The sequence below is a fragment of the Lolium rigidum genome, chromosome 1 (assembly GCF_022539505.1).
Source record: "Lolium rigidum isolate FL_2022 chromosome 1, APGP_CSIRO_Lrig_0.1, whole genome shotgun sequence".
Lineage (NCBI taxonomy): Eukaryota > Viridiplantae > Streptophyta > Magnoliopsida > Poales > Poaceae > Lolium > Lolium rigidum.
This window is the reverse complement of record NC_061508.1, coordinates 62,892,458-62,912,577: the sequence shown is the minus strand read 5'-3', so window position 1 is coordinate 62,912,577 and position 20,120 is coordinate 62,892,458. Positions and strand designations below refer to the sequence as shown.

Genomic DNA, 20,120 nt, shown 5'->3' with positions numbered 1-20,120 from the left:
ATGACGATGCGCCTTTCTCGCACTAGTCTTTGTAGCTGTCGCTAGGTGGTCCAATGATTTTTTTCGAATTTTTATTACTTTTAGGCATCTTTCTGTTGTTGATGATTATTAATAGATCGGTAAATTTTTGGCGAAAAAAGTATATTTTACATTTGCTTAATTAGGGGAGGGAGTGTATTTTACTGAGAGGGCTAAAAGCTTATTCGCCGCAGAGTTTGAATTCACATTTTTTTAGGGCATTTGAACTCACATATTGATTGGGCCTTGTGACCGTCAAATCTCGGAGCCCTCGCCGTGGGCCTTGTCATCGTTGTCTGGAGAGCTCTGGTAGAATCTCTCGGTTCGACCAAGCCGCCGCCCTCGTCCTCCTCCCACGCCGGCGCTCGAAGCTGTCGCCATTCCCGTAGCGGCGTAGCCTACCGTCGAGGCGGCAGCCGGCGGCGATTACTCGCCCAGAGACCCCGTGCCAGTTCCCCCTCCTCTCCCATAGCCTGGTCTTCCACTTTCCCCCCTCCAACCCTCGATCCCCTCCTCTCCTACCGCTCTTCGTTTTCTCGCGCGTAGTGTGCGCCGCCCCCGATGGGCCGGTTCGGCTGGGTCCGGCTCGCATCGAGGTCCCTCACGCTCCGCTCCGGCGAGGTAATGCGAGCTCGTGCTACCTTTTTTTCACCCCCCTGTTTTAGTCCGATGTTTTGTGGACTTCAGTTCTATACTTAATTTCGTGTTCTTCCAGCAGGTGTCTGCGCGGAGGAACATATGGGTTCGGCCGTCTGCACGTAATTTCCTTCCACCTCATGTTTTCTACAGTACTATAATTGATTTCGTGTTGGTTTGTTTTTTTGGGGAAACTGCTACCGGGGTAACGCTGGTTGATAATTTGATGTGCACTTCCAATAATCGTTCGTTTGATGGGATATACCTGTTAGTTTCGTTCATCAGATGCTTAGGATTTGTTGTTCAAACTCGACTTGGAGAAACCATACTTTCAAATCCACGTCGACCTTGGATAGATTCACAAAGATGCTTATCAGTACAAAACATTTTAGGATATGAACAATAGCTGATCCGAGAGGGAAACTTGCAGTAGAGACACTTATTACGGGCCACATTTACTCATTTCTGGCACGCTACGATTTTAATTTTACTCTTCACACATGGTGTCCACGCTGAACATTTTCTATCCAATTGGTAACTGCTAATGCCTACCGAGAGCAGTTTGAAAGGTGAAGTCATTCAATCAAAGAGGAGAACCGACCAGATTCTGGAAGGACAGGTTATTTTTTTTAGATCTTGGGGTGGTCCAGGCATAAATATACTGTCATTTAGTGCCATGGTTGTTTGATGACTTGATCAAAAGTATAATGTTCGATATTTAACACCTTCCTGCCCACTTGGTAAACATTGTGCGAATAGACAATCTAATGAATTTGCGGGATTTGACATCATGGAATTAGTGTATGATTTGGAGGTGTGACTTTTCAGCATTCATGGTAAAATCATAACAGATGTTGAATATTTCTTCGTTAGGTTTGGTGAACAGTGAACTAGATCTTGTGGAATAGCTTTGTTGTGAAAATGGGGGGAGGGAGGAGACATAGGTTGGCTACTAAGTAGCAGGCAGGAGAGTGGTTTGATAAGGAGAGCAATTGCCTGGCTGGATTCATTGCTTGCTGATGCTTGCCAATAGGAGGCAATGGTCAAAGCAATACTTTTATGTATCATACATGCTAAAGGTGTATCAAACGGCCTTGAAATTGGAGCAAACCTGGACATGTCAACGATCAACCAAAGACCAACTATAGAAGTGATGATCAGATGATGTGGACTTACCAGTTACCACACAAGAGCAAAATTATGTTAGTGTGAAGTGTGAACTAGCTGTTTAGTTATGTATGATAAGTTGCTGATGTTGATTTGTCCTGTACGCTGATGTGGATGAGTATGTTTAACATATGGATGGAGGCAATTTTTGTCTGGTAATGACAGCAAACAATCTGTTCAACGTCCACAAAATAAGACAAGTTGCTGGTATATGCGATGGTTAGATGCAAATTTAAATGAAACATATGCATTTACTTGTTACTTTTATCATTTCAAATATCTACCATTGTATATCTTGTTTATTTCTTAGCTTGATAATTATCTAACTCCTTGTAATATTTATTTTATCTGGAGAATGTGCACAGCTTGCAGCTCTAGTGGCACATCTATCGCTGATAGATGCTATGGTCGATCCATCTTGACATCATCTGTATTGAGCAGGTTTTTTCATTCTACAGGTTGCTATTCTGGTCTTACATGAATGAACCTTGATATGACAATATCCTGTTGGTAATTTGATATTGTCATCAATTTGTTGCAACCACATTTGCCAATAAAACATTTTTGGGTGCATTTTTAAGGTCAATGTTATTCGATGGAGAAGGACTACTACAAAATTCTTGGTGTTCGTAAAGATGCCTCACAGGATGACATAAAGAAAGCTTTTCATTCTGTGAGTATCTCATCCCTACTCAGAAATCTGACTAAGCTTGCTCACTGTTTGTTTATCATGGCCATGTTACGAAGTTAATATCCGTTTGTAAAGCGGCAATCTTGTCCACTTTCTATCATTAATACATGTGTGATATATTAGCTTCGGAAAAGGGCAATACTTTCTTTCACCTATTTGTGTGAGGTATCATTATGAATGTTTGTGGGGTATGTGTTGTTGATAACACAATCAATCTATCTGCCAGTTGAAAATAGATTGTGTTGTAAATATATTTTTAGCAATTTTGAACCAATCTGGGATCTGGATAGGATGAACTAGATTTTCTGAACACTAAATTCTGTACTTAGGTTTATGTTGACGGACAACTGATCTTGTAATCTGTGTTAACTATATTGATCCACTTTTGGAAGGGAAAATGTTCTTGCAAACACTGACACTCGCATGATGTATCTACTTACTTGAAATATTTACATTTTTCTGCTTCTAAGCCTCAAATTAATCTTGGTAGCTTGCAAAGAAGCACCATCCAGACACAAATAGGGGAAATGCTGCTGCAAAAAGGACGTTTCAGGAAGTAAGAGACGCATATGAGGCAAGTAAGTTACCACCATGTGTTTAGCTTTGATATTGATTATTATGCTTAATTAACATTTTCATATGTCGGTACTGTTGGCCTCTAGACTTTACGGGATCCTTCAAAGAGACAGCAGTATGATCTGGTAATAAGCTGCTCTTTATCTTCTTCTTTTCATGATTTATTTAGTTTCTTGAGTAGTAGTTTTTTTCGTTTATTCATGAAGATGCAACATTCCAGTTTCCAAAAGTGGCCCTATGGATCGTTACTTCTCAAGCTCTGTATTTTTGCAATTTGAAGTTTGTGACTTCCTGTATAGTGTTGGTTAAGTTTATGTTATGTTGTAACACTGCAGCTATTTTCTAGAGGCTCAGACGAAAGTTCCACAAGGGATAGGGGGGAGTTTGATGGATCCTATCAAGATCCATTTTCAGGATTCAACAAACAGAACCATGACCCTTTTGCAGAGTTCTACAGACAAAATGATGGTCCTTTCTCTAGTCAATTTTACAAAATATTCTCTGAGGTAATTTTGTTACACTCCATACCCTTCACTCCTATTACTTCTACTCACCCTTTCACATTTCAGTACCACTAATTCTCTATGTTTTCAGGTTTTCGAGCATGATTTAGATGCCCATGCCACTGATATTGAGGTTTGTTCTTCGGATTATTCTTATTTCATGTCTCAATTAAATGTCTTTAGTGTTTAACTCTTGACTTAAGTAGGTAGACTTGGATCTATCTTTTGCTGAAGCTGCTAGAGGATGCACGAAGAAAGTTCCCTTCAGTGCAAAAAATCTTTGCTACTCATGTGGTGAGTACACACTTATGCTACCTATTACTATGTTTGTTTATATTATATCTGTTGTGTGAAGCGATCTTGTAGATATTTATGTAGCAATATTTTCGCTGGAACAGATATAAATGCGAAATTTCTGCTATTCTATTTTGACATTTGCCCGAACCTATTTGTTTTATGTACTTCCATCTCTGGATACTTTGTCTTGGTATTCAGTCTGTTGAATATGCATCTATTACCGAGCTACCGCTTCTCCTGTTGTTTTTAGTTTATTAATGGAAGGTCATATTCATATGGCATAAAACAGATAGTATCATTAGCGATATTATGGTCTGCTTGTTACCCCTTACTCTTTCCAAAGCATGTTCAGCTGACAGTGGTATATGAATCGACCACACATTCAATGAACTGTAGGATAGGTAGGTTTGTATGTGTTTTCTGTCCTCCGTTTGAACACTATATTACCGTGGTATCTAAATTTATACTTCAATAATCAGCAGTAACCCATTTCAAACCATTTCCTAGAGTACAACATAACGTGGCGAACTATATTTACACACTGTGTTTGGTGTGATCCCCAGGCCAGGGACCAATAAGATCCTTTTGTTGGACATGTGTAGGACTTGAAATGTTAATGTTGGTGATACCTTGCTTAATGATGTAATGTTACAATCAGATAATATTAAAACACCAATAAATGCTTGATTTAAAGCCGGAGTCTTACTCTTATGTATAAGGTTATTTGAATTATTTCTCCTGCTTTATCCCATGCACATCTTCTTTTTTTTATACAAAAGCTCATATATACTTCAATGTAGATGGGAGAGGGTACTTGGTAAATGCAAGAAAATATGTTTGTCCTTCATGTAAAGGTGTAGGAAAAGTAAGTATGTGCTTTAATGTTAAAAGCCTCCTTGCTAATATCGATGGCGCAGATTCCTTCTAAACTATGCACCGGTGCTTTGTGCAGGTTAGTATGTATCCATTCACATCCATTTGTACTTCTTGCAGAGGCTTTGGGAAAGTAATTAAGGTATTGGTCTCTGCGAATAAGCATGTGAAGTATGTCTATTTTTAGTCTATCTCACGTATGATGATTTTCACAGGATTACTGCCTGACATGCAAAGGTTCAGGGGTGATAGATGGTATGAAATATGCAAATGTGACCATTCCAGCAGGTGCTGTGCAACTAAGCTTCAGTAATTCAATTGTGTTCTGTCAGTCAGCTTCTTTCCCAGAAATGCCTACATCTGATCATAATTTCGAATTACTTTCAATTGTGTTCTGCCAAATATTACAATTTTAGAGTTTAGACTATTCTGAAGTTATGTTCTTTGAAGGCGGAGCTATCACATACTGTGAATGTTGTTTTTCTCTTGACTTAACCAAAGATTTATTTTCATAGGAGTTGATTCTGGTGATACAATTCATGTACGGGAGGCTGGAAATAGTGGTGGACATGGGGCCTTACCTGGAAGTCTATATATTAAGCTTCGAGTGAGAATACTGTCCTGCATGCTTTCCTTTATTTTGTATATCATCTTATTTGTTACTCTAAAAAAAAACTTTTTTGTTCTGTAAATACTGAGGTCCATTCGTTCATAACTTCACATGTTTCAACAACTTGGTTAATAGTTATCTGATAGTATAATTAATTAGTACTGAAAGTGCCAAAAAATCAAGGTTTTAGAAGTAAACATGTTTTTTCAGGAAGAACATTCATGACATTTGATATTCTGACCTATTTGTGCGTATTAGAACAAATCGTATAAGAATGTGATTAATTAAGTTTGTGAACTGTATTTATGTGACTTTGTTTGTTCGAAGGTAGTAAGGCGTAATATTTTCCCATTGAGCTGCTTGTAACATGAGAAATATGTGTTAGCTGAGATGAATAGTATGTCAGTACTCAGTAGGTGTATTAACTCTCGCAATTTCAGTATTTCTCTCAGACCACATTTGCAGCCTCCTGTGGGACCCACAAATGGTACCAGTTCATATCTCACTAGGTATTTCATTAGAGCATCTCCAACAGCTTACCCAAAAACTGCTTTTATGGGTAATGGGGGCAAAAGAACTGCTCCAACGGCTTACCCATCCGTGGGCCCATACCCCAAATTTTTGGGTAAGATTAAGAACCCATATTTTGGCTCCAATGACCCATATATAGGTAGGACTACCCATATAATGTGCCTTGTCAGCAAATAGGGATGCGGGAACCCAGCCGTCCACGCCACCGCCATCCCCGCCGATTTGCTCGCTGATTCCGGCCACCGAATCGTGACACTGGCCACCAGAGTGCGGCCCTGGCCCGATTCACCGTCCCTGCCCGAATTGCCCGCATCCTGCTGCTGGAGCTTGTTACCTCCCACCTGAGCTCGACCTCCTTTGCACCATTGCTTGGCCTCCTGCACGAGCTCGACCTCCTTCTCGCCGGAGCTCAGCCACGGCGCAATCTTCGCGGCCGTTTGAGGCCGAGAAAATTGGGGCGGCGTTATGCAGGTAGGAAGGGCACCGTTGGGGGCGGGCAGGTGGGGGTGTGGCGGCGGATGAATTGGGAGGGCCAGGAAAGAAACTGGGGATGGAGGAAGGAGGAAGAGAAAAAAGAGAGGAAAAAAGGCACCCCACTGACATGTGGGGTCCTACTTACAATTCTTTCTAGTACAAATTTTGGGTAAGCTCGAAAAGCAAAAACAATCTGGTTACATATACCTCCTCTCTCCTTTATCCATAACCAGTCTGCTTACCCAAATTATGGGTAAGCTATTGGAGATGCTCTTATGGTGTGGTAGCCATATCTTCAGTGGTAATATTGCTAGACATGCCTAGTGCTGCAGTCTGCAGCACATTGACATTTACTTAATGTCAATGATCAGATTAATCTCCTTAAGAGCTCTTTAGTAGGCACCTCCACAACGTGCACCAGTTTGATCTTGGTTTGTCAAAGCATTTGACCAGTCCCCCCCCCCCCCGCCGCGTCCCCCGCGCGCTGTAAGGCGCCTTCAAAACCATGGTTACTAGACTTGATATGCCTGTCTCTGTAAGGTGTGGTTTTGTCCTTGCTAGTAACCACTATGCGTGTGCAGGGTTGAGGTTTGAGACCATATGCAGTGCACTGTTTTACTTATGAAATCTAACAAGTAGTTTGTTTCGGTGTACGTGATGAGTTAAAATTATTTGTACAACTGTGGTGCTAACTGGCCTCTACTGTCATGAACTCTTCTGCACTATTAGCTCTCTTATCTCAAGCAATCATGCTTTTAATTCTTCCATGAACCATGTATATCGTAGGTAGCAAGTGATCCAGTGTTTGTTCGAGATGGTGCTGATGTCCATGTGGACAAAAAGATAAGCTTCACACAGGTAGTGGCAATTTTTTTCCAGTAACTTTTTTACATATTGCAGTCTTACTATTTTGCTCCCTTGTGGGGCAATCTTTTGAAGAAATGTCCTATTTCTCAAGAACTCTTCTAGGAGTACTAAATTGTGTAGCTTCATTTCCATTTCTGTATCTTATAGCTTATGCCAAGATTGGTTCATATAATCGGTTCTAATTTCTTATCAAGGAAACTTTTAGTATAATCAGTAAAACAGTTCTTGATTTTTTCTGGACCTCTTGGTTCCACCAATAGTACTTACCTGTGGATGTGGAGCCTGTACGAAAGAGTAGTAACCTTAAAAAAAAAGCAAGAACTGTTTTACTGATTTCAGATCTGGTACTCTTACAACGATTTGCATTTGTTGGTGTGTGCGGACATTTGAATTTCTGTTCTTTATTTGTGCTTTAGTGTTGGGTTTTTACTCACCATTTACCTTCGTTATATAGGCAATGCTCGGTGGAAAAGTTGAAGTGCCCACTTTAGATGGTAAAACAGAAATTAAGGTAAATACTTGGTGGAAAAGGACACATTATTGCTACTGTGAAAATATCAAAAGCACGTCTAACTTCTGTCATTATATAGTATCTTGTATTTTATAAGAGCTTAACAGTCGGTTATCCCCTCCCTGTTTCAACTTTCAATGTTCACTAGAGTGGATTCTTTTTCTAGTTAGAATGCCTGGGCCTGGTATGGCTGGTTCTTTCTTTTGAGAAGCATGCGGCCGGAGACACAATCAAAAAAAAAAAAAACTCTCCGCTCCCGTGCCGCTCGTGGGCGGCACCGGGGCGTCCCCCACCTCCGGCCCGCGGGGCCCTCCTCCGGCGACCCCCCTCTCCGCCGCTGCCGCTGGCAGCCGCCGCGGTGGCGGCGGGCCCCTGCCCCGAAGGGGTGGTGGTTTCTTGCGGCGCTGTGCTCTGGCGTCCTTTAATGGCGGCGGCGGGTGCTCCTCCGTTTGTGTGCTGGCGGCGTCGTCGCTTGGTGGGTGCTCGTCCTCAGCACCCGTTCCTCTCTCCGGTCCCCTTTCTGCTGGGGGACGGCTGGGCTGCGCAGAGAGGACCAGATTGACCGCGCGGGCCGATCCGATCTGGTGCGTTCATCCCCTTCGGCCCTTGCTACCTCCCAGCCCTCTGCTCAGTTGCGGCGGCGCTGCTTGCCTCTCTCCCTGCCCGCCCTGGTTGGTCCTTGTTCAGTTCTTGTGCGTGGCACGGCGGACTCGACGCAGCCTCGCGCTGCGCCAGATCTGGCGGGCTCTGGCGGCGGATCTCCGCCCCCTGGCCTGGTGCATGAGGCCGGCGTGGCGTCGGTGGTGAGCTCCGGGCGAGGCCTTCGGTGGCCAGTGTGGTACTGGGCATCGGTGGTTCGGCTTGTGGCGGCCTGGCCCGTGGCGGCTGGTGTTTGTCCCTCTGCAGTGGTTTCGAAGGTGTCCCTTGTCCCCGCATCTCTATCGGTCTCCTGCAGCGCGTTCTGCTGAGACGGACACTCCTCGGTTCGCAGTTGGCAGCCTTGGAGCGCGGCTCGCTCCCTACCCCGGGACTTGCCGTGGTGGTGCTCGGTCCCCAAGTCCTGTTGTCAGCCGTGGTGGACGCTGCTCCGTCGGGCTGACAAGCTCCATGGTTCTTCAGTGGCAGCCATGGAGGCGGCTTTCTCCTATCCAGGAGTGTCGTGGCTTGGTGGTGGCTGATCCTTGCCTCCTTGGGTGTTACCAGCTGCAGGTGCTGCCCCGCTTGTATCCTAGATCGTGCCTGGTGTGGTACCTTAGTTCGACCTCGGCGTGTATTGCTCTTCGGCGACACCGGTGGACGGTGCAGCCTCGGCCATGCAGTGCCTTTCGGTTTGCGCTTGCGGTTCTCGCTCCGCAGTGTGCGCGTGTGCTTCCTGAAGCTATCCGGGTGTGGACTCGGCTCCGTGATGCCTTTCGATTTCGCCGGCGGTGTCGTGTCGTGAGCTCGTTGGGCGTGGCCTTTCGTGCACATTGGCGACACAGTTGATCTTTGGTTGTGATCTCGGCGGAGTAGCCCTTCGGCTTTGTCTCGGCTGCTTGTCGCCCTTCGACTACGCCTTTGGCCTGCTGGTGGAGCGGCGTGGACTCGGTTGCACTTCGCCTTTCGCGCACGCCGGCAGCGTTTGGTTTGGTCTCGGCTGACGGGTGCTTTTCGTCCACGGTGGTGGTGCTTCCGGGCAATGTGCCAACTGTTTGGTTCTGTCTCTCCCTGCGGTGTTTCTACTTGTAGTTTGGGGAGGTCATGTTGCCTCGCCCCGGTATCTTGCTCAGAGTCCTCTCAGAGTTTTCATGTGTGGGTGTGTGTGTGTTTTTCTGATTTTTCTCTTCCCCTGTAATCCCCCGTGTCCTCCGGTTCACTTGAACCTATCTTGTAGAGGTTGCAAAATCTCATAGGCAAATATGAATGAAAAAATATTCAGGTGGGGATTTATTCCCCCCGGTGACCATTCAAAAAAAAAAAAGAAGCATGCGGCCATCTATTTGTTGAGCGAGAGGCTGCCAAATTCTACAGAATATCTGTTCTCCCTCTGATTATTGTTTCTCTTAGTTGACATTTGCTCTATATTTTTCAGATACCCAAAGGAGTTCAGCCAGGGCAAGTTGTAGTTTTAAGGGGAAAGGTATGTTATGCAAATAGATAAATTCAGGCCAGAGTTTGCTTCTGATCGACTACTAAGGATATTAGTGTAAGCAGGATTGCCAAACCTGTCAGGATATTTCGGGGACCAACATGTCCGATTCAGAATACATTTTCCCTCGTAAGTTGCTTATATTTTCCTCAATGCTCTATTTGTTGCTGCACTCTAAATTTCTTAACTTGGTGTATGCATTACGCTTACGGTGCTATTCTTCTTCCTTTGACCATGTATTTATACATGATGTTAAAATGGTTATCATTGTTTCCCTTTCAAGTTTCAACTGGCATTCCACGATAATGTCTTTGCTTATACATTCAGAAAACTTGCATTAAAACGAGGCATATTGGATGCGATAGATATTCTTTAGATCTGGTTGTGGCAACATGAAGTCATGCTATTTTTTTGGTTAAACTGAAAACCACAGTACGTACAAACGAGATGGGAAAGGGGGGGGGGGGGGGTGCAAAGGCCGTAGGCCAGGGGGGTATTATAGCGAGTCTAGCCATGCGATAAGGGGCCCCGTGCACTCGTTGCATTGTTTCCATACCATCCAGCTGGTGAGGAGGGCCACGGAGGCTAGTCCTTTAGAGAGTGGCTTCGGCGTCCCGTGCCAACCGGCATTCAAAGGGATTGCGCTAAACCTTTGGTTTTTCTGTGGAGTAATTTTGTGCTAAACTGTAAGTCATGACTTGCATTCGGCTTCAATTTGACAATTACATACTTTAATCTGCAGGAAGGTTAACGAACATCAGCGTGCACTGTTGGAAGAATTTGCAGTAGAGGAAGCCATAAAAGAACAAAGTTCTTTTGCAGCGGGAAACTGGTAATCAACTGCCTCACCATTTATTTTTAGCATCTCTGGCCATCATGGGGAATAAAGGACATATAAATGAAAACTGCATGCTTTATTAATATAGATCGATGTGTTGACTTTACCTTATTTTGATCGCTGTAGCCTGATAGGCCTGGTGCGCAAGCAAAGTTTTCATCTGTCCCACAACATTCTTCGTTGACATCTGTTCTGTTTTATAGCTTGCATCATATGGTAGTAATAAATATGAAATTTCAAACAGGATTTACGAGCAGCTATCTACTGGTTAATACTTACAGGTTGGAGCTAATTGTTGAAAGTATGAAGAGCCAAACTTTCATGCTCGGGCTTGGCTGCGTCATATTGATTTTTCTGATGCTGAGGCACTGAGCAAGGGGTCTTCAAAGCTGCATATTATCTAAGGTTGTGCCGTGATATCAAACAGTAAAAGCTGTGCCGTCACATCAGAAACTGAACAGGGCGTTAATATCTGGTCAAGATTCTTTTTGGCCACGAGAATTCGCAATTTTGGGGCCACGAGAAGAAGGTTGCTGGTTCTTACGGAATAGAGAAAGTCATGCAAAATAATTTGTGAGCTCTTTTTTGTGTGTTGGGGGGATAATTTATGAGTTCTAGTCAAACCACAAAAGTTATCCGGAGTTTGTTTTTGACGTTTCAGTAATGTGTTAGATTACTCGTGGATCATTCCCTACCAGTACACGTGAGAATGGCTACATGGAGCCAGTAGTGATCTTTTCCATTTTTTATGCACACCTTTGATCAGTTTTTCTGAGTAAATAGTATCATAATTTATTAGAAATACTGTATTTTGGAAGGATTTGAATGACATCTTTTTTTTCCTTCCGGGAAATAGCTAATATAGTTGTCGCATTTATGTGAAAATCCAAGTTGAAGTTCCTAGTTCGCCTCTCGGTTCTAGAACCAAGTGAAATGGATTGGAAACATTCCGTCCCAAGAGCTAATTCTTGTGTTGTGTTCGGTTGTGGAATGGAACGGATCTTTGAAAAGGAAATAAATGCATCCATTTCACTGAATCGATGGAATGTGGTGTATTAGCCGTTGTTAAAGGTTGTTAATTACGATTATGAGATTTAAAAGGCCACTAGACGCCATTAATTACGATTTGAAGTTTAAAAAAGCCATTTGTTATTGTAATTATGATTTTGGGACAAAGATTAGTTTAACCTTGTTCCGTTACGCTCTTCAATTCCTCCAACCAAACAAAAAACGATACCATTTTGTTCCCCTTTTTGGTCTAAGCCAAATTTCCATTTATTGAACAGAACCATTTCATTCCATTTTACACCGTTATAGAACCGAACACATCCTAGGTTATTGACTTCGTGAATCTGTGGAATTGCAGCCAAGGAGTGATTCGGAGGTGGAACACCGCCTTGACAACGTTTAGACCGAAAATTCGGTCTTCCAGTGTAGACTGAAAATTCGTTCTTTCAGTGAAGATCGAAATTTACTCGTTAATTTTAATATAGTTTCTGTCATGACTGAACTGTGTGATAGTTGTTATCAACACAAAACTTCGATATTATTCATAAAATGTTTGTGCAACATTTCAGTGTATTTTGAACAATTTTTCAATGCATGTATTTATACAAATTTGCAAGAATAAGGATTGAACGGCACTGCAATATAACAATTTGGTCAACATTCACATCACAATATGCCACTTCAGCCAACAACAAAGAAAACAGCCTTGTACGCCAACTAACAAAGGGCATGAAATAAGTTTTACGTGTGACGTACCCCTTCGCTCATGAGGAGCGATTAGGGTTCCTCTCCCTCCCGTCAACGGCCGCCTTCGATCTGGCAGCCTCTGTGGCCTTCGGGCCATGGAGGGTGCAGTGGATCGTGGCTCTCATCGGCGGGAGGGCCCCGTTTCCCAATTTTGGGTGCTTCGTTCCCCGTTTTTAGGGTTTTTGTTTGTAGGGGCCGCGCTCAGGTGGTGGTGGCGGCACCTCATGCAATAATGTTTCTCCGGCTTCAACCCCATCTCGATGGCGACGTTGAGAAGCTTGTGGGTGTGGTGTGGTCTTCGAGGATTTTGTCTGGCTGTAGGGATCTTCGGATCGTCAAGGATCTTCATTGGCAGTTTATCCTACTTCTTCGTCTCCGGGACGGATGTGGTCTTTTCGATCCGTTCGGCGACTTCCCGTCCGCAACCAACAACGTCAGGCCGACTTAGGGAGGAGCGGCAGCGGCGGCGCACCGTCGACACGGTCTAGAGGGTGAAGATAAAAGGCTTCTCAAGGATCTCGTTGTAATTTTTGTTTTTCTTGACCTGCTTTGTACTGTTCGATATTTTTTTAATGCTAGTGTCCTATTCGCAAAAAAGAAAGGGCATGAAATCGATAACACAAGGAGGAGGCTGAAACTGTTCAGCAAAAAAAATTCGGCCAGTTTGGTCTATTCAGTTACTGGAAACAAGTTAGATTGGCGGAACTAAATTGGGTCTGTAAAATTTGATACCCAATTTTTTGATCGGTCTTTTTGATTTTACTCTCAATCTTTTTGGGTTTGGTTTTTGGCCATTCTACCCACCTTTACTCTTTGTTGGGAAAATTACCCGCCGTTCTTGATGGCACTAAGCACAAAAGGAGAGGTGGACTACGAAGCAAATGTGGTATGCTTCTGACTTGTGAGGCATCGGTGCAGATGAATAAATCACGAGAGAACCAATTATGTCACCACCACTGGTACCCGGACAACTGGACCCACCAATCCAAAAAAAAAAGGTAGAATCTGGCTCATTTTTCTGCTAAATGATGTAAGTAGTGCCAAAATGATGAAATGGAGTGTAATAAAATTCCTTACCTATAAATATGATATATCTTTCCGGTCGGTATGCAATATGCTAGCTTCGAAATAATGCTTCTGATAATACAAGATATTTCCAAAGTTCCTTATGTATACTAGAAGTTGCTCGAGACAATAACATTTTTTTTTTCAATTTACATCCAACAATATCATTGTTTTTGAAATTCATTTGACACTCTTTTTGTGATAACAGTTATTAGCTATAAATATGACCTATCTTTCCATTCGGTATGCAATATGCTAGCTTCGAAATAATGCTTCTGATATACAAGATATTTCTAAAGTTCCTTATGTATACTAGAAGTTGCTCGAGGTACTAACATTTTTTTTTTCCAATTTACATCCAACAATATCATTGTTTTTGAAATTTCTCAGCTAAGGCAAACATATTATAAATTCAACATAGTTGCATAGTAGTTATGACTCATAAGTGTATAAAAAGTGTAGATACATAATATGTATTTGCATAACACTATGTACAAACATATACATATGGACATACAATAGTATAACATGATACATGTACTTATTCAATCTTGTGTATGTGTCTAAAGATGTGGAATTTAAAGGTCTATTTAAGCTGTGGGGTAAGAGGGCTCCATGGCAAGGCCGCACATACCCTTCTTGTCAGTAATGTCCTTTTCCATCCTTAAAAATCCATTCTCACCCCATGTTGTGCCCCAAGAATTCTTCATCAACCAATACTTTGTACCATCACTGGTGGTACCATAACCGATGGCTGCAATCCCATGATCCAAATCAGTACCACATGAACCGGTCATCACACCACCGGAGTAGAATTGAAATGTCATGTCACCTCCGTCCACCGCAACTGACACTGGTTGGCTTGCCACTGCCTTCATGAGGGCACCCTCATCATTGGTAGGTACATCCTCATAGCTTTTAATTGTTGCAGCACTGCTTGACCCGCTCTTGCATTTGCCGTCAGCTGCTGAATATGGATAGCTGGACTCCTTAGTGAGACCTCCATTCTTGATAATGAACTTGAATGCGTCGTCCATGAGACCGCCCTCGCAGCCCTGGTCCTCACCGTGGACATCACAATCCACCAATTCTTGCTCCGAGAGCGAGATAAGAGTGCCGGTACTTATCTTGACAACGCCCTCTGTTGCAGCAACAGCAGAAAAAGCCCAGCAACAACCTGCAAATGATTTTGTTGTGACATAAGAAATCACACACGCTATTTTGATGTAAAGGATTCATATGCATGTAATTAATTTGTAGCCTAAATGTACCTACCACACTGGCCTTGATCCTTGACGGGAGTGACCGCACCCTTTGTCCTCCAGTCCACCGTCGTCGGGAGTGCATCAAGGCTCATATTCTCGTACCTGAAAGTTCTAGGAACCTTCACCTTCTTGTTTGCAATAAACCCCTTGTTGATCTTGGTTGCCCTAAACTCATCATTGCTAATGTCCGCAAATTGGTTGGTGTTGAGCCAGAACTTGTGGCCTGCAGCATTGAAGGACTCGATGAATCGAGCATTAGCCTTGAATATCTCAAACCTTTCTGATTTCTCGGCAGCATCCTTGTAGACGCGACCGTATTGCGCCATCCAACTCTCATGCATTGCCACCATGGACAAGTCATCGTTCAGCTCTCGAGCTGCGAGGGCAGAGCTAAAGAAGAAGAGACAACCAAGGATGGCAAGTAGCGAAGCTCTGGGGATAGCCATGTTTGATTAGGCCCTCTTTAGAGTTGCTTGCGACCTGCAGTAGTGAGGACGCTTTTGTTTGCATTGTTCAGTGGAACTAAGTGATATATATACCACTCAGTACTCACAGGTGCTTGTATTATTTGTTCAAGTAGGAAATAGGTACGGTGCGTGAACGAAGTTGTGCTGTGTGGAAAGGGGCTGGCTCCTGCGTAGCCGTGAAGGAGTATCCCATCTCCTGCGTAGAACATAATTAATTATTATGCATGAGACGTGCAGTTGCTGTAACTGTGAGAACAACCCCTTGTTTACGCAGGTGTTAACACCTTCAGTATCTCCTTCAGATCACAGGGCAATACCGGAGATTCCAAGGAAACACATCTAGTAAGTACTTGTTTAGAGTTAATTTGCACAAAACCTGACCCCTCTTGTATAATCGATACAGATAGGAATTAAGCTGGACTCAAGTATGAGATTGCCACCGACTTGCTCAGGTGTATCTGAATATTCAGCTATTGATTTATGCAAGTAATTGTATGGTTGAGGTTGCAAAATCGGAAATTAAAAAATCATGGGGAAAAGGTGGTTGTGATAAGAAGAGTTCTGTCACAATATTCTTTACGGTCACCGGAGGAAAAATCAATTCCCAAGAATCAAACATAAGGCTAACTGCAACGCGTCGACCTAAAATGGATAGTAAATGTGCCCGTTTCAATTTGTGCTGTAAATGGGTGCGCCGGACAATGACTAACCCATGTCTGCACACTCCTACGCACTTCGTCTGCACATTTTAGACTTTCATTTTTTCAACATTTTCAGACTTAAAATAATTATCTAAAGCGGCTGAAACTGTTACATAATTATACAAAACTAAATAAAATAGTAAATCTTAAACTTAAATATTAATAAACCCTAGAAATTAGGGTGTGTTCCTTGGTGCTAGGTGCCAGTGTCGATGCAGGTGCCATCTGTACTCATCGCTGGATTCTAAGACGGCCCGTTGTACCCTTCTTCCACGACGGCCAAGGTGACCAGGGGTCGTCCGCAGTCGTTGGTGCCGGTGGAGCTGCCACCTGCGCCTCCATGTACGGAGGGGGAGCCACAACGGCATGTCCCTGACGAGGATCCTGACTTGTGTCGTTCTTCGTGCGTCTGCTACACCATTTCTTCGTTATTTCCGCCATGACAGTTGCGGGGCCAATGCTAGAGAGGAAGGACGACAAGGAGCGGATAGGGTGGCACAATAGGAATGGAAAGCGACGCGGCCCCATTATAAAAAGGACTGGTTCATTGGCCGGTGCTGGCCGGGCGAGCACGCTGAGGGCCGACTCGAACTCTTGAGCTATCCACCATAAGTCCAGCTCAAATACTGAAATGGGTCCATACCAACACCAAAACAGGCACCGGTCTGTTTGCGTCGCCGCGAGCGTTGCCCTCTCACGCAGATACAAGCGGACACGGGGTGTCCAAATGGATCGCCGCGTTGGAGATACCTTATAAGGACTATCTAATTTTTGAATTGATGATTAGAAAAGTATAAGCTTCACAATTCAAATGAGTCTTTCTCAGTCCATTAGTATGAATAATAGAATTTAAAAGATCTGATGAACGAGTTAAGGAAGCTAAGTCAGCTCTCTTGTATTTCTCCCCATGTTGTCTTAGGATATTAAAATTGCCACCATCAACAAAATGAATACATCAGTACGACTGCATAAGAGCATCTCCACTGGTGGCTCCCAAATAGTCGCCAGCAGAGGCGCTGACACCTCCGTTTGGGGGATGCCGGTACTGCATCCTCTATTTGGGGGAGATGTTCCCACACCGGCACCCCAAAACCGGCGGCCCCGATAGATATTTTGAATTAAAATCACAAATAAATGCATAGAAAATCTAATAAAGAGAAGAAACATTCCATTCCACAAACTAATACATAATTGGAAACGTGGTTTACATGAAGATATAATTTGGAACATGATTTTTCACAAACTAATACATAGTTTGAACCATGGTTGACACAAATATAAAACATTGCAAAAAAAACTAAACCTAACTACGCCGGTCATCGCAGGTTTCGTGTGTTCGCTGCCAAGAAAGAACACTCGAGGGCACACTCAGTCACCCAAACTGGTAAATCCAGCTGGTGAGGGTGCCCCTGTTGATTCTTTCGAGGAAGAACATCCAAAAACATGCGTGCCAATATTCGCTGCGAAGAAACAACACTTAGTCGTCGTCCTCCTCGGCGCTGTTGCCGTGGTAGTGGCGGCGGCAACGCGTCTCGTCGAACACCTTGACGGTCATGTCCCTCTTGCCAAAGTAGGAGAACATGAGCACGAAGCCGGCTTCGAGGCGGTGGTAGCGCGCGATGTGGAGGTACATCTTGCCGCGCGCGTCGTAGATCACGTCCACGATCCACCGGCAGAAGCCACATGCAGCCTCCCGCAGATGCAGCGAGCTCGGGCGCTCATCGTCGGCGACGAAGTCGGCGAAGGTGTTCGGCAGCCTCTGGATGCCGTGTGGGTCGCCCTTGAGGACGACGACAAACTCTAACAGCACGGGCCCCTCCTCGTCCATGTTCGACGATGAAGACGACGGCGTCGCAGGCGACGGCGTGCGTGCAGCTCTACCGCGGCCACGACCACGACCACGGCCGTGACCTCGGCCTCGACCAGACATGGCGTCGTCTTTTCAGATGGTGGCGGCTAGGGTTGGGAAGAGAGGAGCTAGGGTTTGTGTGTGAGAGGGACGATGAGAGGCGGCCTTTTTTATAGGCCGTAGGGAGGCGGGGGAGCGGTGGCGCTCATTAACGCTGGCACGAAGAGCAAGGCACGCGCGACGGGACGGTTCGTTGCGCGTCTGCGGAAACTGCAACACCGCTGCGTTCCAATAACTCCCGTCGCGAGGTAGGCAACGGTTAGGTTAAAATTGAATGAGCCACTGACGCGTCGGCCCCGCCACTCCCCGCTGGCGTCGACCTTGTGATGTGTGGCTGACAGGGGGCTCTCACGCCTAAAATTTTCAGCCTCGCGAGCCCGATTCGCGCCTTTGGCGAAGGGGCTGGCACGGGGTTGCCGGTGATTCTATTGGGCTCGAAAATTGGCCGGCGCCGTTTGGGGGGCGCTGGTGCGAGTCCATTTTTGCTCTCGGCCCTCAAATCGCTATCGGGGCGTCAGTGAAGATGCTCTAAGGGAGCGAACGCTGCCAGGAAAACCTCTTTACGTTCTTCAAGATAACAGAACCAAAAATCAGTTCACAAAGCCCACCTTGCCCACATGAATTGGCAAGGGTAGCGAGAGGACCAGCTGAACAAACTTGGCTTGATAATCCTCCAGATTTTCTTGTACCTCTTCTCCGCAATGATATAACTATAATTTTGAATCCTCTTCTCCTCGTTGTGCAAAGATCTATTGAAGACATTAAACCATGGGCCAATATGTGCCGCCATGTTGACTCCCGCCTTGCTCTTCTTTCTTGGTGTAACTCGTACGATCCTCCTTGAGCTCCTCTTCCCTTCTCTCGGCTCCGCGTAGTCACAGTGAAAAAAAACTATAATTTCAAATGGATAAAGGGGTTTCAAGGCTTAAAAGAAATCCCACCTTGCCATTTCACCCCTTTTATCCCACAAGTTGAAGTTATATGATTTGCCACAATTATAAGTGGTGACTTCCAAAGTCTCTTCTCTAATACCACAAAGGATGCCTCCTGACTTGCCCAAGGACCCATTTCCAACACAAATTCATTACCAGGGCCCAAACAACTACTCTACCTCATATGCATGATGGCATGAGGCCTCCAATGATAGTAAATTGAATAGTCCGACGAGTCTGTGTGGGCAAAAACTGACACCGTCCTAATCGTTGAAAACGCCTGAAAGGAATTTAGTTCATTTCCCTTCACAAACTCAATCAAGAATTCGAATCTAGTTTTAAACATGAACTAACCCAAAACTGTTAAACCGACCAAATCGGTTTTTGCCCACCCATACTGACGAGGTTATGGTGCAGCCGAAAGCAGGATACATGATGCAGACATATATGTGTATATATATGGACAGGTAGTAAATTGTCAAAATTTGTACATTATTATTGACCTAATGTTGCCAAGCTGATCGATTGGTCCAGCCCATACGTTCATATCCTACCTTGAGCACATACGCCTGAAAAGGCGGAGACTGCAGCCACTGACCACATCATTTGAACATTTTGAATAGTTGGAGTGAGCTAGGCTGCTAGTTCAAGTGGATATATGCAAATATATATGTATGCATGTGTATGCGTGCGCGTTTAGTTGAGCCATCACCTTCTGATGATGTAACGATCTGTTAATTATGCAAGATAAAAGATAGAACGTGGTCGTCGTCCATCTTTGGCTGGCTAGCTAGCTCGGCAGGAGAGTTGACAACTTGACATTGATATCCACAGCAGACACGCCAACGGAAGGATCGTCGTCGATGCGGACGCAACATATGCTATAGACAACTAGCTAGTCGTCTCCTCGATCGGTCTGCCTGAACATTTCCGAGGGAGGCATCACACGTCCGCATGCATATGCATGCGTGATCAAACCGGCCAACTGTAAGAGCATCCCCGGCCGTTTGGGCTCCCCAGGCCGAAATCCGGCGTTATTTAGCGCCGGATGGATGAAGTTTTTGGCCTGGGGAGGCCCATTTTTCCAGCCGCGAGCCCATGGACGCGCACCCACCGCGTGCATAGCGACGGCGCAGTCACCGGGAAGGGTAATCGTCGGAGTTCCCTCGACGCATTGAACCGTCGCGAAGTGGACTGGAGAGCCGAAACGACTCGTCGGGAACGGTCGAAGTGGCCTCGATGCGAGAACCGCCATAATGGAGCACGAACTCCGCGGAAGAACAACCGCCGCTCTCTTTCGTCGAGA

General features: G+C 44.6%; 2 protein-coding genes across 4 annotated transcripts; one reads left to right on the top strand and one right to left on the bottom strand.

The window, feature by feature from the left end:
- Positions 1 to 397: 397 nt before the first annotated feature.
- Positions 398 to 11,580, top strand: LOC124685420 (chaperone protein dnaJ 1, mitochondrial-like). 3 transcript variants are annotated; one of them, XM_047219760.1, is made up of 19 exons: positions 398 to 639; positions 737 to 776; positions 2,187 to 2,279; positions 2,403 to 2,494; positions 3,003 to 3,086; positions 3,175 to 3,213; positions 3,424 to 3,594; positions 3,683 to 3,724; positions 3,798 to 3,885; positions 4,689 to 4,753; positions 4,841 to 4,903; positions 4,977 to 5,049; positions 5,277 to 5,368; positions 7,163 to 7,234; positions 7,698 to 7,754; positions 9,826 to 9,873; positions 9,948 to 10,011; positions 10,625 to 10,714; positions 11,002 to 11,580. In XM_047219760.1, the coding sequence occupies exons 1-18, from the start codon at positions 580 to 582 to the stop codon at positions 10,669 to 10,671; spliced, it is 1,290 nt and encodes a 429-aa protein (XP_047075716.1). In that variant the 5' UTR covers positions 398 to 579; the 3' UTR covers positions 10,672 to 10,714; positions 11,002 to 11,580. The 3 variants fall into 3 exon arrangements, with proteins under 3 accessions (XP_047075716.1, XP_047075717.1, XP_047075718.1); XM_047219761.1 differs by having other exon boundaries at positions 10,965 to 11,580; XM_047219762.1 differs by having other exon boundaries at positions 9,826 to 9,877; positions 9,945 to 10,011.
- Positions 11,581 to 14,130: 2,550 nt separating this feature from the next.
- LOC124674289 (senescence-specific cysteine protease SAG39-like) lies at positions 14,131 to 15,251 on the bottom strand. The gene is made up of 2 exons (XM_047210330.1): positions 14,816 to 15,251; positions 14,131 to 14,717 (listed from the first exon to the last, which is right to left on the bottom strand). Exons 1-2 carry the CDS (start codon positions 15,249 to 15,251, stop codon positions 14,131 to 14,133), a joined length of 1,023 nt encoding a protein of 340 aa, XP_047066286.1.
- Positions 15,252 to 20,120: the final 4,869 nt, after the last annotated feature.

Excerpts from the sequence above, each read along its gene's own strand:
- LOC124685420 (XM_047219762.1), top strand. The coding sequence starts at position 580 with ATGGGCCGGTTCGGCTGGGTCCGGCTCGCATCGAGGTCCCTCACGCTC. Across the intron at positions 4,754-4,840 it reads CATGTAAAGGTGTAGGAAAA|GTTAGTATGTATCCATTCAC; the intron begins GTAAGTATGTGC and ends TGCTTTGTGCAG. Across the intron at positions 7,235-7,697 it reads AAAAGATAAGCTTCACACAG|GCAATGCTCGGTGGAAAAGT; the intron begins GTAGTGGCAATT and ends TTCGTTATATAG.
- LOC124674289 (XM_047210330.1), bottom strand. The coding sequence starts at position 15,251 with ATGGCTATCCCCAGAGCTTCGCTACTTGCCATCCTTGGTTGTCTCTTC. Across the intron at positions 14,718-14,815 it reads CAAGGATCAAGGCCAGTGTG|GTTGTTGCTGGGCTTTTTCT; the intron begins GTAGGTACATTT and ends AATCATTTGCAG.